This window comes from Saccostrea cucullata, unplaced genomic scaffold, assembly GCF_032062105.1.
Source record: "Saccostrea cucullata isolate Sc308-1 unplaced genomic scaffold, CSIRO_AGI_Scuc_v1 ctg6427, whole genome shotgun sequence".
Taxonomy (NCBI): Eukaryota; Metazoa; Mollusca; class Bivalvia; order Ostreida; family Ostreidae; genus Saccostrea; species Saccostrea cuccullata.
This window is the reverse complement of record NW_026928242.1, coordinates 17,749-33,062: the sequence shown is the minus strand read 5'-3', so window position 1 is coordinate 33,062 and position 15,314 is coordinate 17,749. Positions and strand designations below refer to the sequence as shown.

Here is a 15,314-nt window from a genome sequence, read left to right as displayed (position 1 = left end):
GCCCCTCCATATTAAGAAGAGGTCTGGAAAACAAGATTCTGTGCTAAAAATAGACCACGTGCTGCTATCCATGAACTACTTTCATGGTTCTTTATCCTCTTTTTGAAGACAACGGTACCTTGTTTTGAACTTGAAATTATCATTTAAAAGTGCAAAATTTAGACATTTTCTCAACAAATGGTTGTAGAGAGAACATTAATGCACAGTTTGCATATTTTTTTGGATTTTTTAAGGCTCTGCTGAATTCTGTAGCTGCGCAGTTCTAAGGAGCATATCAAAAGCATTTTTCTGCAAAAGTATAGATTATATATGCACAACATGCATTCGGTTATGCATATTTATTGTATCTTTATCAAAAAGACTTAGAATTTGATCAAAATATAATATATTTTAGCCATTTGAAGAAATGTTTACATTTTGCTCTCACTGCACTAAAAGTGGCCGTACATCCCCCTTAAAGTTCTGAGGTTATGCTTGTCCCTATTTCAGGATTATTTTTAATATTATCTTTGTTTAATGATGTTTTTGTTCTCTTCACCCCCGAAACATATACATGTACTAGTTAAAATATGAAGTACTTGGTTAAAATTGGCACGGCAGGTAGATAGCAATAGTCTGCAGGGAAAAAATCGAAAAAAAAGAACTTTTGAGCAGTGAACCTTATTCAGCTTTCAGATCAAAAGCAAAGGAATTTCAAACATAATTAAAAAAAAATCAATATCTTCCAAATCAGGTTAATTTATATATCAGCACAATGTATCCAAGAAATCATGAAATAAAAAGTATCACAGAACATATAATATTCTAGACCATTACCTCACTTTATACCTCTCGTAAACCTTGTTACAATTTGTTCTTTATGAATGTTTGAAAAATCAAAACAAAAAAAAAAAGATTCTTTAAAGCTTTTATATCATCAATCATTTGTTAACAAATAAAGGTAAATGAGTGGAACCCACTAATTTGCTTTTGCAAACTAGTTAATCTGATAAATATGGGTGTAGCGCGTCGGGTTACATAGATGTCCAAGTACTGTATGCATAGCAACCATAGCATCGTGTGTCATGGAGACCATTGTGGGATTGGAGTCGATGATATCGATCACATTTTTCTGAAAAAAATTAAAATGTAAAACATTAAAAACAAGATAAACTCCTTCAAGCGAATTACATTATGAGTTTCATCCACTTCTTTTAAGAAGTGCAGTGCCCCTATTTAATATTGTAATATAAAAATTTATATATTGAATTTCAAGAAGAAATAGTGGTTGTCATTTTTCGTGCCATTAAAATCGTCAATAAAGTTTTCAACTTTGAAAACACTCCCTAAGTTAAATCAAAAAAAAAAAGGTTTTTAGTCTTTATTAGTGATTATTACTTTTGATTTCATGGAGCAATTAAATTAAATTGTGGTTATTCATTAGGCCTTAATGAATAATTAATTATATTTACAAAATAAGAGGATTTTTTGTTATCAATTTCAGGCTTTAATTTGCCCGTGCTTCCTGCATCTTGCTCCTAAGGACACATATTATTTATATCTGCTGAAAAAAATTAATTTTTAGGACAAATGTTATGTGAAAGTTCAGAGAGAACATAAATGGTACCGTTTACCGGCCGTAAGTAGTTTAAGGTGAGCACTAACTGACTATCAGGATAAGATATTTGTGATTAAATTAGATTCACATATAAAATTAGGACCAGGTTATTCACGATCCACATTTTTCTAGAAAATATCAAAGAAAACAAAGCTATACTCAGAAAACAAAAATGCTCGTAAAAATAAAATAAACGTGCTGCATTTATATGGCGAATAAATGTAATGAAGGATAGAGAGCTAACGAACAGTATTCAATATCAAAGTCACAAAACAATACAAAATAGAAGCAGGGGAAACACGGACCTCCAAAACATCAGAGGTGGGATCAGGTGCCATGGAGGAGTGAACATCCCCACGAGGTACACTACTTACCGGTACCTAAATTACCCTTTTCCTATTTAGATATATCTCACAGTTGTATTTTATATGAAATAATCTTCTTTTAGGGACCCAAAATTTATACCCTTATTCTTTTTTACTTGGAATTTGATTTACGTTTTAAAACCTTATTTTGGAACAACCTTAGGATGTTTGGGGCTAGGGCTTTTTGGTAAACAAATATTTCCCTTATTGCAAAGGCCCTTTTGTTCTTTAAGTAAACTATTATTATAATTATTTTTTCTATTTTTTTTCTCTTGAACTTAATCTTGAAGTTTGAGTTGCATAAGAAACTATATTCTTTGCCGTGAGATTTAATATGTGTTTGTCTTCCGATAAAGTTGATCAGATTAAAAACAGAGATGAATGAAATTGCTCACTAAGCGGCTGTTTTAATGAATAAGTATATTTGTAATGGAATTAATGAAGATAACGAACGGCAAGGGATATACGGACCTCTAAGACATCATAGGTGGGATCGGGTGCGATGGAGCAGTGTGCATCCCCTGACGACTGCTTCCAACCGCTGTGTATTCCTGTCATGGTCGGGAACTAACGGAAAATATCCGTCGACAATTAAGTGTGTAAATAATGGCATAACAATTAGTATGATAAATGTCAGTCAGCATTTGACTTAATTCTTGATTTTATATTTACCGACAAATTCTTAAGAATCCACCAAATGATGACTTTTGAACGAGACTGCTGATATTCTTGTTTTATCAACTTGTTCGTCATTAACTTACATCGTTCATAAATAGAACATGCTCTTGCCTATCGAATCAACTTAGAGATATAAACCCCGTATGCAAGTGATACGGTTTATTGCTGCAAAGGTAAGGGAAGTTGACTTAAGGAATAAATCATTACATTTATCATACAGACAAAACGTGCAATCGTGATGTGACTTTGCTATGCGCCGAAATCAAGGTCACAGTCAAATCAAGATACTCTGACGACTTAACAGAGCAAAATTAATTTTCGTTCTCCATTGTCTGTCGTTGTTGTTGACGTAAACCTTTTGGAAATTTGTCTTCTTCTCTGAACCAATGAGCAAATTTAAACCAAACTTATTAATATTGTAAAATACATTGTTAATTTAAAGGGATGCAAATAGTTTAAATGAAGGGGATATAAAAGAGGAGATAATAACAAAATACAGTGGACCTTCAGATATCCGAATGCTTCAGTATCCGGACGATTTTTCATCGGAACAGAATTTTTTTAACCCTACTTTGTCTTGTTTAACTGGTATTTCAGATATCCGGACGCTTCACATATCTGGACAAATTGACTAGGAACCAAAGTGTCCGGATAAATGAGGCTCCACTGTAGTAAGAGTTGGATTTTGCCATTCATTTAAAAATCTTCGTCGTAAAAACCAATAAAATAAAAAAAAATGACTGGAGAACCTCTGGAACAGAAAAGAAATTAAATTAATGTGAAAGCTTCCTGACGAAGTGTAGATATTCGTTTGTTAAATCACGACTCAAGGGGCAAGTGTGGATCAAAAATTGAATATTAATTATTTTATAGGTACATGAAGGAAATCTTTTCAAAAAAGACAGCAAAACTATGAAAAATTATATTAGTATGAAAATACCTAAGGTAGTGGAATTCTAATTTATTCACATGTTGTCTTCTAGGGGTAGAGCGGAGCCACAATGAGCAAAAGAGTTTTAACAAAAGTCATTTCTAAAAATATCCTTCAATTACGGCATGTAAAGCCAAGATCAATCATACAATAAGGAAACATTATGAAATATGGCCATTTTTTGTGAATATTTGTCCAGAAATTTTTAGAATACAAAAATGAAAAAAAAGTTAATGGTGTGAATCTGTATGACTGCTTAGATAGGGGATGTCCACTATGTGATTTGAAGTTACAACACTTACATTTAAAATCAAGCGCCCTGCCGATGTCACTGGCTAACACAACAACATGCCAACAGGAGACTGGCCTCACTAGAAATCACTTTAAGTCTTCAAGATATTCTCTCTCTCATTTATTTGATACATATTACCCTTATGAAGATTAAACATCACATTTGGTTTTCTGTAATTATACGACAATTTATCAGAGTGAATGTCTATTTGTGGCTTAATCCTAAATTATCCTCCGATTTAAAAGTGGTCTGCCATTCGTGATTTAAGGTGAACATAAAAACAAGTGCTAGTTAAACTCTATGAACTCTACATAATATGTCACTTCAGCTCACTTTTACTTGATATTTCTTTCCACTATTAACTATGAAATCACTTCTCATGTGCTTTTCTGTAATTGTACGTCAGATTTATCTATTAATGGAGTCTTTATTTTGTGGTAGATCTGTTTTAGTGATATTTGTGTGTACACGTAGCTCACACCCACATATTAATATCCTCCACGAATTCATAAATCATGGTTACAAAGCCATGTTTCCTTTTACAGTTTAATAGAATACACGAACTCAAGTCCCCACAAACGTGTAAAGGTAATGAAATCCACGAAAATTTGCCCCAACGAATTTAAGTTTCATTTAGAGGAAGCCTAATAGCGAGCGCAGCGAGGCGACGCGAAGCGCCGCTCGCGTAGCGAGCTCAATAGACTTACGTGTACGAACGGAGGAAATTCGGGTTGAAATCTGCACATTGTTCCAAGAAATTTTTATCTCACCGCGTGAAAAAATTCCAAACTCCCAATAATCCTTTGCGGTGCATAACAACATGGTGGCTAAAACATAGCAACAACTAACTTGAAAAAAATTGCAAACAACGATTTGCTGCAATCTCCATGCCATAAATATACCGTTTGCGTCCTAATTCAACAGAACTTTTTATCTGACGTCATACTTTCGTCACTGTAACGGTTCGGGTATTTCCGATTTTGTCGGAAACTTCCGAGAAGTTCGGAATCTCGATCCTGATGCTTGGGAAGTGATTTTTTTTATTGCCTTCTTTTTTTTTCTTTTTCTTGAATGATAGGCAATATATGTGTAGGTTTATGATAGTAAGTAACTGCGCTCGCCCCAACGGTCACACCGTAAAACATATTATGGCCTTAATCTTAATCCTTGGAAAATAAAAATCCAGTAGAGCTCTACCATCTGAGCTAAAGGATTTACAGGATGACAAGAAGTGTGATCTTGGAATACACAACGTACTTTTACTTTAGGTACATTTTATTTGATTAATTGTATGTTGTTTAACGTCCCTTTCAAGAATTTTTCAATCAAATGGAGACGCCACCACTTGCCGGATGAGAGCTGCAAGTGTTGTCCAATACTCGGTCCTACGGCCATTGAGCAGTGAATAATAGTTATAAATATAAAAACACAAAACAATTTGTTCAAACTTTAATATAGTGAATTATTTTATACAAAAAATGGCTGGAGTCTAATTTATGATGATGCAACTAGTTGATCTGATAAATATTTGTGTAACGCTTTGAGTTACATACATGTCCAAGTGATGCATACATGGCAACCATTTCATCGTGTGTCATGGAGACCATTGTGGGATTGGAGTCGATAATATCGATTACGTTTTTCTGTAAAAAATAAAATTGGAAAACGTTTAAGCAAGATGAATTCATTCAAGCGTATAATTAAAGGGTTTCATCCACTTCTTTCAAGACAAAAAAGTTTGTTTTCTTTATGTTGCATGTTACAAACGACATAAAGTATAAGAAAGTTTTTAAAAAAATGGCATTTTTTAAACATGTTTCGAGCCCCATAGTTAACATTTGTGGTAAAGCAAACAATTGACAATGATTGTTTCCTTAAATTGAAGACCTGATGTCTTAAATGCATGATAAACATGTTTGGTATATCAACTTTTACATATGTTACTATGGTAACAAAATATTAAAAAGTATAAAATAATATTCAATGAATTTTATAAAGTCATACACATAAAAATAAAAAGCAATCATAGGATGAAATTTGACCAAATAATCGAGAAAAGAGCCTTGAAACAAATACCAAGAACAAATTATGATATGGTTGGCAATGGTTACCAGGGTTTTTATACTATAGAACCCCTTAAATTTTAGACTCTGTGTGATTAAATCTGATCCTACCTTTTAAAAAAGCATATTTCCATATAACTGATGATCAATTTTTAAAGGTGCTGGTGTGGTCCTCATTTTTTTCATTAAAAAAAAATCAAATCAGATTCTTTGAATAGAGTGTTGCTGTGGAAACATGCAGAAAGTATATGCCTAAAAATCTGAAAAATATTTTGTTTCCTTGGATACATACCCTAAAATGTTGATTCCCAACACTTTATGATTGATATTTATGAACGGCTAACATATAGCTAACTTTTAATTTTGACTATCATCCAATCTCTAATTGGATGCAAGAAGCCGGCACACAGGGTTTAAAAATTACGAAAGCGAACATTTTCCCTTCTTTGTTACCACAGCAACAGTGTTGTTTTCTTCATCAAACTTTATCAGTATATGATATTCAACTTTAGTTCTACCAGATAATGACTACTCAAGGTTAGTCATATTATATGTTCCTTTATTTTATGGCAATTAAATTCATAATAAGTTATTCCCTTTTAACAACCTCGTACATTGTTTCCTTGGTAACACCGCAAAGTAGCAATTAATCCCAATTTTTCTTAGAGTGTTGTTGTTGCAAGGTCCTAAGGATGCATATTTGCCAGTCTTGAATTTTCATGTTTTCTCTCAAGACAGTAGCATTAACTCAATCTAAATTACTAATTTTACTTTGCTACACTATGTTATCATGGCAACCTTAAAAGTTATTTATAGAATTATTTTGCTTATACCTATATACATAAGCTCAAGCATTTTCATTGTTTTTCTTAAGTTCTTGTTTGAGCATGTAACATCTACTATTAGTGAATACTGAGCGTTTAGTAGCATAATTCAGCATATTAAATGTATTTCAAATGTATCCTTGCTTACCACTTACTTAGAGATATATTCCAAACAGTTTCTTTACAGTATAAGTGGCAACAAGGTTTCATGTTTTTGTAAGAATGGTTTGTTTGCTTTCTATATAATGATCTATATGAGTTTCTGTAAGGCTCAATAAAGATTTAAAGTAGCTGAAAATCTCAGTTTTTTAAAACTTTACGACCGTTACCATGGCAACCAAGTCACATACATGTAGCAACGAAAATTTATTTGATATATGTTTCTGGAGGCAAGTACTAATAATTGGTGAAGTTTCATCGAAATCGGTGACCATGTATGGCAACAGAGTTTAAGTGGTTACAGAAAATGGCTCTTAATGCGTCCTAATCGAATGTTTACAAGAAATTGAATTTTAGTTTTATATTGTAACAAATATTTTTTTTTACGTCTTCCTTTTCTCCACTTTATAAAAAGATGTTTGTTAAACATTTTGTAATTCCAGTGAACCTATTTTCAAGTTCTATTATGAGATCTCGCTCTTTTTCGAAACAGATAGGCAAACATGAATCATCCTTGTCGGATTATTTTGTCTATTTGTAAAGAACTATAGTTTTAAAGTTTTAAAACTTAAAGTTTTAGTTGTCAATAAGTTATTCCTAGATTTGCTCAATGTTGTGACTAACTTTTTCTGATCATAATTTTGGACTATATTTAGTTGATAATTAGCATATTGATTAATTATGTTTTACCTCGATTGTATGAAGTCCATGTGATGAATGAATGTCCATCTGTTCCTGGGAACTTGTTTTATACAGGTAACATGTATGTCCAGATCTTACTGACAAAACATGCTGCAATGAAATGTTTTAAAAAGGCCATAAAAATTTGTCCTAAATAAGCAAACTTTACTTTACAAATAATTCAAACATCAGACTACCTGCAAGGACAAACTACTGATTTTGTGAAGGAAAAGTATTCACTACAAGTTCACTGGTATCTGATAATCTTGAATTAAGTCTGCCCACTTGAAGTGATGAGATCTCTTACCGTGTGGTAGTCGTAGTAGAATGAGAATTTTTCTCCCACTGACGCCTCGTGAGTGGGGCCTGTTCCGTGGGAATGTGGGTGATGGGCATGCGTGGACTGATGTGGGCGTTTCGTGGTTGTAGCAGCCATAGTCTTTTAAGAAATATTTCTGTGTTATTAAATTAATTACTGTCGCCCAGTATAAAAAGGCGTCACTCCTTTGAGTCTGTAAGAGACACAGGCTCAAGGAGTTCATTTGGTGCCCCTCGGATAATCCTCAGGGATATTAAACATATTTCATATGTACAGTCTTCAGATTCCTAGTTTTAGTATAAAACCAATACATCATATACCAAATTGAAAGAATGTAAGGTTTCTTTTACAGATATATTGGATAATTCCTTTTCCGATCCCATGTCTTTTGTTTCAAAATGTTTTGTACGAAACTGTAAAATCTGTGACATTTTGATAACTGACACTTCTTTCACCAGTAATCTTACTGGACAGAGCTTCTATACCAAAACTTGGGAAAATCTGAACTGCAAATCTTCTAATGTTGTCTATGGAATAGAATGTAATCTGTGTGGACTCGTTTATGTCGGTGAAACCAAGGGATGGCTAAACAAAAGAATATCAGGTCGATTTCAAATAAATCATGGTAGTCAGCAGCTTTTATACAAACATTTTAATTCACCTGATCATTCTATTTTAGCAATGAAAGTTAGAATTCTCGAAAAGATTTATCACCACACAAATAGTCCGTCGCTGAGTAAACCTTTCCGTAGACAACGAGAAGAAATTCGGATTATAAAACTAGGGACAGCCTTTCCCTATGGATGTAATGACAGTGTCGATAGTGTTGGAAATCTTTCAAGTCCGCAGTGTAATAATGTAAATGTGATGGAATTTTTTAACCATACTCAGAGACGTAAGCGTAGTCATGGGCATCGTTCGTACTATAAGCCTGCAATACACGACGTCTCTTTTGATTCATTACTACCTTATATATGTAAATCAACAGTTAGGTCTACATCATATTCGCACAAAACTTTACTCTGTCCCTTTAAAACTTTTAAATAGTCTTCTTGAAAAGGCCAAGGAACATCCAATTTTAGATTCCTTGTCACCTGAATATAGACTCGGATCTGTGATTATGGATATTGCATATCATAGGCTCTTTAAACCCACACGCTTCACGGAAGAAAATGCAGCTAAAACAATTCGTCTTTTCCTTAAACTTCAATATGCCAATAAAGGAATTGATGCGGTTAATATAAGAAATATTCTTAATCACAAAAAGGTCCAGTCTTGTATTCCACCATTTTTCAAGTTAAAGATTACACCTAGTATATCCTACAAATATACATCGACCATTACTTCCAAACTTTTCAATTACAAAAACACTTTACATGTCCTGGATACTGACTATCTGAAACATAATCCTCCTTCGTGTTCATGTTCTTCTTCGCCCTATAACTGTAGTTCTGCTGGTGACGTAAATATAGTTCGAAATTAGGATCTTAGATCACTTAATTTAAAAGATCCTAAATAAAGGGAACCCCGATCCTTCAACTGGCATCGGAATTTCATAAATATTATGGATTCTGTGGAAAATTACGCCAGACGATGGGCAAGATAAGAAAAAGAAGACATTGACACCTTGTCAGAATGGATCAAATGTATCAGATCCATGTTAATGTCCCGTATTCAAAGATGAGGGGCAATATGAAAACCATATATCCTTCTGTGTTCAATAAACCAGAAGTGAAAAAGGAGTTAGATAGATTACACGATCAGTACGTACTGGTTCCTGCCGACAAAGCAGGTAACAACATTGTCTTCGTTTGTAAGGCACACTATATAAATTGCATTCTAGAAGAACTTGGATTTAATTCTATATATTCATACTTCCCTTTCTAAGGAAGAAATTCTTCAAAATCACCTGTCAGTATTGAATACTTTTAATATTCCACAGAGCCAAAATGAATCTGAACTACCTTATATATATATATGTATTGGATTCCAAAACTTCATAAGAATCCTTCAAACAAAGATACTTAGCAGGTTCCAGTAAATGTTCAACCAAGCCTCTTTCGTTACCCCTCACTAAGATATTTACAATAGTGAAGGAAACATTTCAAGAGTACTGTGCAACTATATATTCAAGAAGTGGTGTGAATTAGATGTGGATACTAAAAAATTCTTAAGAACTTTTTGACACTTTGAAATCACAAGACTTTACAAAAATTAACAGCTTAAAATCTTCCGACTTTTCAACTTTAGAAACAACAATTCCCCAAGACAAATTAAAATCCAAGCTTTTTGATATCATTGACAGCTGCGTCTTCGATAAAAATGGAACTCGTAAATTTACTTACCTCTTCATTGGTCATTTGCAAAATTATTTTGTTAAAGCAGATTCTGATTGCACACATAAGTACTCTGTAGTTGACATCAAAAAGATGCTTGAGTTTCTGATTGACATCATCTATGTGGTTTTTGGAGACCAGGCATTCCAACAGTCTATTGGAATTCCCATGGGTACAAATTTCGCTCCGTTATTAGCAAACTTATTTTTATATTCATATGAAGCAGAATTTATGCAAAATCTTATGCGTGAAAATAGGAAAACACTTGCTGTGGCCTTCAATTCGACATTAAGTTATATCAACGACAATTTGTCAATTAATAATGGTAATTTCCATTACTACGTCGATACGATATATCCTAGTGAGCTTGAGATAAAAGATACCACAGAGTCCGACACTTCTGTTTCATACTTGGATATTTTACTTGAAAAAGACACTAATGGTAATCTAACAACCAAGCAATATGATAAACGTGATGACTTTGACTTTTCTATCGTCAACTTCCTTTCCTTATGCAGCAATATACCTTCATCACCTGCATACGGAGTATATATATCTCAGTTGATTCGATACGCAAGAGCATATTCTACGTATGTACAATTTCTACAAACAAGTTATGAAAGAAGAATATCAACAGTTTCGTTTAAAGTCATCACTTCGTATGTTCTATGGTCGATACAATGACCTTGTCAGCAGATACAATTTGTCATTGAGTTAAAAGCTGACTGTCATTTTTCATACCAATTGTTAGTCTTTTATTTATACACTGAATTGACGAGGGATTTTTTCCGTCATTTCCTGATCATGACAAGGAGCACACGGCGGGTATGACCGGTCGGCAGGGGATACTCACTCCTCCATGGTACCTGATCCCACCTCTGATGTTTTGGGGGTCCGTGTTTGCTCTGCTTTAATTTTTTATTGTTTTATGGACTTTGAGATTGAATATTGTTCGTTATCTCCATATCCTTCTTTAAAAGAAGATCTTATACCGGGTATTTTTTGATACTTGCAAATTGTTGGTTTTATGAGAGATAACTTTAGAAAACCTTCTTTGAATTCTTTTTTCACATTACACTACATTTATTTAAATTCTTGATTTTTTTTAATCAAAACATCTAGGTACGTGTTTTAATCCTTTTTCGAATATAGTTTTTAGCTAAAAAAAAGTGGGGATCTTACAAGGCATGCACAGTCGTTCAATCACTATTCAAAATTTTTTGAAACAAATAAAACCAACAAAAAAAGCACACAAAGGTTTAAATTGTCTAATTTATCAAAATTAATACTAGTATTTATGCAATAAAGAAAAAAAAAAATCGTGGGCTACATATAATTCTTTACAGAAATTCTTTCTAATATTATCTGCATTTTTTTACCCCTAAAACTAAGAATTTATGTTCATTAACTGCCCCTGATTTAGTATTTAGCCATTTCTAAAAATGTTTCAGTAGTATTTTTTAGATTTACTCACCACATAAATGCAACACAAAAATAGAAGGATTCTCGGCATTTTTTTTTCTTCTTCAGTTAGGACTCTGGAGAAATGTGAATCGTGAAGGTACAATTCTCCTTTTATATTAATTGGCTTACACTTAACACATATTTCTTATCCTGACAGTCAATAAGTGCTCCTTAAAAGTGCTCACGGAATACTATTTTTGTTCTCTGTAAATATGTCCTTTCAAACTAGAATAGTGTCCTAAAGCGAACTATTTCCCAAGCAGAAGCAATATCGAAGCAAATTAAGACTTGAAAAAGAAGAGAAGACTGTTTGGAATTGCTTAAGAAATAAATAATTTGATTTGATACCTTCTCTTATACCAAATGTTTTTAAAAAATCTTCTATAATATATATAAAAAAATATCTGATAAAAGAGATTTAACTGTCGTTTTATCTAACACCGTTTTAGAAATTTCAAACGATCTTTAAGTCCACTTTATATGAAAAATAAACGTTTATCAACACGAAATTAAATGACTAATCAGAATACAACGTACAAGGAACTCTGTAAAGATTTTTCTCATATAGTTAATATCAAAGCACTGTAAAATTGTTTGTAATGGAAAATTTTCGATGCAGCGGTCCAGGAATACAGTAAACTTGTAGGACATGCTAGATGTAAACTTAAAATACCGTATAAGCAGAATGTTTAGCGAGTATTAATTCTGGCATTTTCAGGGAAGATGTTGAGATCGCTAAAAATTAATATCGCTAAAAATTAATTTATTTTTATTTTTACTCTGATTTCTAAAAGCTTCTTTAGTGAACATTTTAAAATCGCTAAAATTGCATTTCCCTTGGAAAATAAAACACCTATTTTTTAATGACAAATCGCTAAATTTGCGTCTTTTTAAAATTTCCATTTATACGGGTATGTAGGAATAAAATAGTCATTTATACATAATTAGTCGTATTTACAAAAAAAAGTTCCACACAATCTTATCTTTAATTTGGTTTAAATGCATTTTTTATCTCTGTTCAGGTTTTGCATCCCGTTAGTACACTTTATTTATATTTGCATTAAAATTTGATCAACGAAAGGTACATTAAGTATGTGAAAGTTCATAGCGAAGGTAAATAATACGTACTGTATTCCGTGAGTACTTTTAGGTGAGCACTAACTGACTCTCTGAGATTTGTGATAAGTTCAGATGGTCATCTAAAATTAGTTCCCGCGCTGTTATTCCCGATTTCCATTTCTCTAGAAAATCTAAAATAAAACAAGGTATGCTAATAATACACATGGCATATACATTCAGCGAAAGGGCCATCGATTACAGTATTCATCTAAAAACCTTTATCCTTTCTGATTTTTCCCATCCTTCTTTATTCTATGCCCACAAAATCCAAAATTTTGAAACATTGTTTTTGTTCCGCCTGTTTGACTTTATTTTTGTCTGTTAATCTAGAAAATACTTTATTCATGGTCATTACTTTTGATTAGTAAAAGCTATTTCTAACATATTTCACAGGTGTATTTCTTGTGATCAGAATTTTATTTGAGACAAACTTGACTTTGACCTTGGAGTATGAAATTTTACATAATCAAAATATGCCAAACTTTAATTTTGTCTATAATTTACGAACTGTTGCATAGCCCGTGTTAAGCAGTGGTTAGAGCGTGTGATTTAGAGTCGCAGAGTATGTTGAAAGTATATATTAATTCCACTGTGGGACGTGGAGACGGGTTTTTCGGATGAGACCGTGTCAACGGAGGTCCCTGTCGCAGTTGGTGCTGGCACAAAAAAGATCCCTCACTGCTCAAGGGCTTTGAGTGCCGAGTAAAGGACACAGTTTGCAGTTTTCCACTGGCAAGCAGTAGTCTCCATATGAGATAAATGTTTTATAGAGGGGCGTTAAACACAAACAATTTAATAAACGAACGATTCCAGCTAAAACTTTCATCCTTTACTGTTCTATTTCTTGTTTCTTGGTAGAGTTATGGTTATCAAATATCACAAGTATATTTCTTTGACATGGTCATCCTTTGGGAACCTCTTGGACTAAACGCTTACGTGACTTTAAATGAAATGAGGATTATAACAGAAACATTTTCCGTGTAATACACATTTAAAAATGTGATAAAAAAACCACGAAAATCTAATGTGAATATAAAATATTACATTTATAGTTTTTTTTTTTTATTTTTTTTTTTTATTTAGAAAAACAAAACATCATATACATGTTACACACAGTGCAATTGATTTGGTAAGTTTAACAATTACATTCTTTCTATTTGTCATGTAAAAATCATATGGAATAATTTATCACAAAATATCAAAATGAAGAAAAGTCATTAACAAATACAGCTGATTATCTTATGTATGATTGTATAGATTTTATCAAACTTCAATGAAAAAAAAGTCATAAAAAATACAGCTGATTATCATATGTATACTTGTATATATGTACCCTTATATATCTGGGAGACCTCACCTCCAGCCCAAACACAGTCTATTTATTGTCTCCCATATAAAATTTGTAGAATAACAGGCTTATTCTACAATGGGTTTAAAAATTATAGTTTCTCTTTAATACATTTCATAACATTATAATATTTCATATGGTTAATTTTCTTATATACTTCACTAAAAATATTCAATATACTCTTCATATGATAACATATTTCTTGAGGCTTTTCTTCTTTGTTTTCAAGTCTACAGTACATTTTGTATTTGTAAATTTCACATGCAATGAAGGATATTATGCTATTCAAAAATAATATCTTTTCATTTTTTTCATAATAAAATCCAATAACAATATTCTTCCATGATATATCAAATTTCAAAACTTGCTGAACAACATCCCATATATGAGACACATTTTGACATTTTAAAATAAGATGTCCATTGTTTTCTTTTACATCTTTACAAAAAGCACACATTTCATTTTCAACAATTTTCCATTTCTTCAACATTTCTCTATTACACAATAAGTTATTTAATAATCTGTAATTGAAGTCTGATATGCCTCTATCTGCAATTGCTAATATTTTTTGTTCATATATAGATTTCCAAGCAGTTTTTGGAATTTCAAACAATTTTCCATAATAATACTGATGTAAGGGAGGTTTAACTTTATCATGACACAGAATGTTATAAATCAATTTTGAAGTAATATCAAACACTGTTACTTGATGATGGTATAATAAATCATATGAATTAATTTCATATTTGATATTTTCATACTGTATATTTGTAAATTCATATTCTACAAAAGCTTTCAAAATTACATTTTTCATTATCATATAGTCACAAATCCAATTTCTCTTACATACAAGTTTATCATAAAACCATTCTATGGATTGCATACCATTTTTGTCTACAATATCACCAATATATTTAAATCCGCTTTTCAGCCAATTTGAAAAAAAATATTGGCTTGTTTTTATACTTAATTTTATTATTACACCACAGTGGTTCCTTTAATAAATTATTCAAATTCAATTCTCTTTTGTTTCTTTTACATTCATTAAAAAATACTAGCATTTCTTTGTAAAACAAGGGAAAGTTTTCCATAATTTGATAATATTTTGTATCAATAATGTTTGTTTTACATAGATATT

General features: G+C 32.1%; 1 protein-coding gene across 1 annotated transcript; it reads right to left on the bottom strand.

Annotated features, from left to right (window-relative positions):
* Window positions 1-5,299: 5,299 nt before the first annotated feature.
* LOC134276877 (uncharacterized) lies at window positions 5,300-8,026 on the bottom strand. The gene is made up of 3 exons (XM_062759160.1): window positions 7,898-8,026; window positions 7,600-7,701; window positions 5,300-5,506 (listed from the first exon to the last, which is right to left on the bottom strand). Exons 1-3 carry the CDS (start codon window positions 8,024-8,026, stop codon window positions 5,372-5,374), a joined length of 366 nt encoding a protein of 121 aa, XP_062615144.1. The 3' UTR covers window positions 5,300-5,371.
* Between the last annotated feature and the right edge of the window lie 7,288 nt (window positions 8,027-15,314).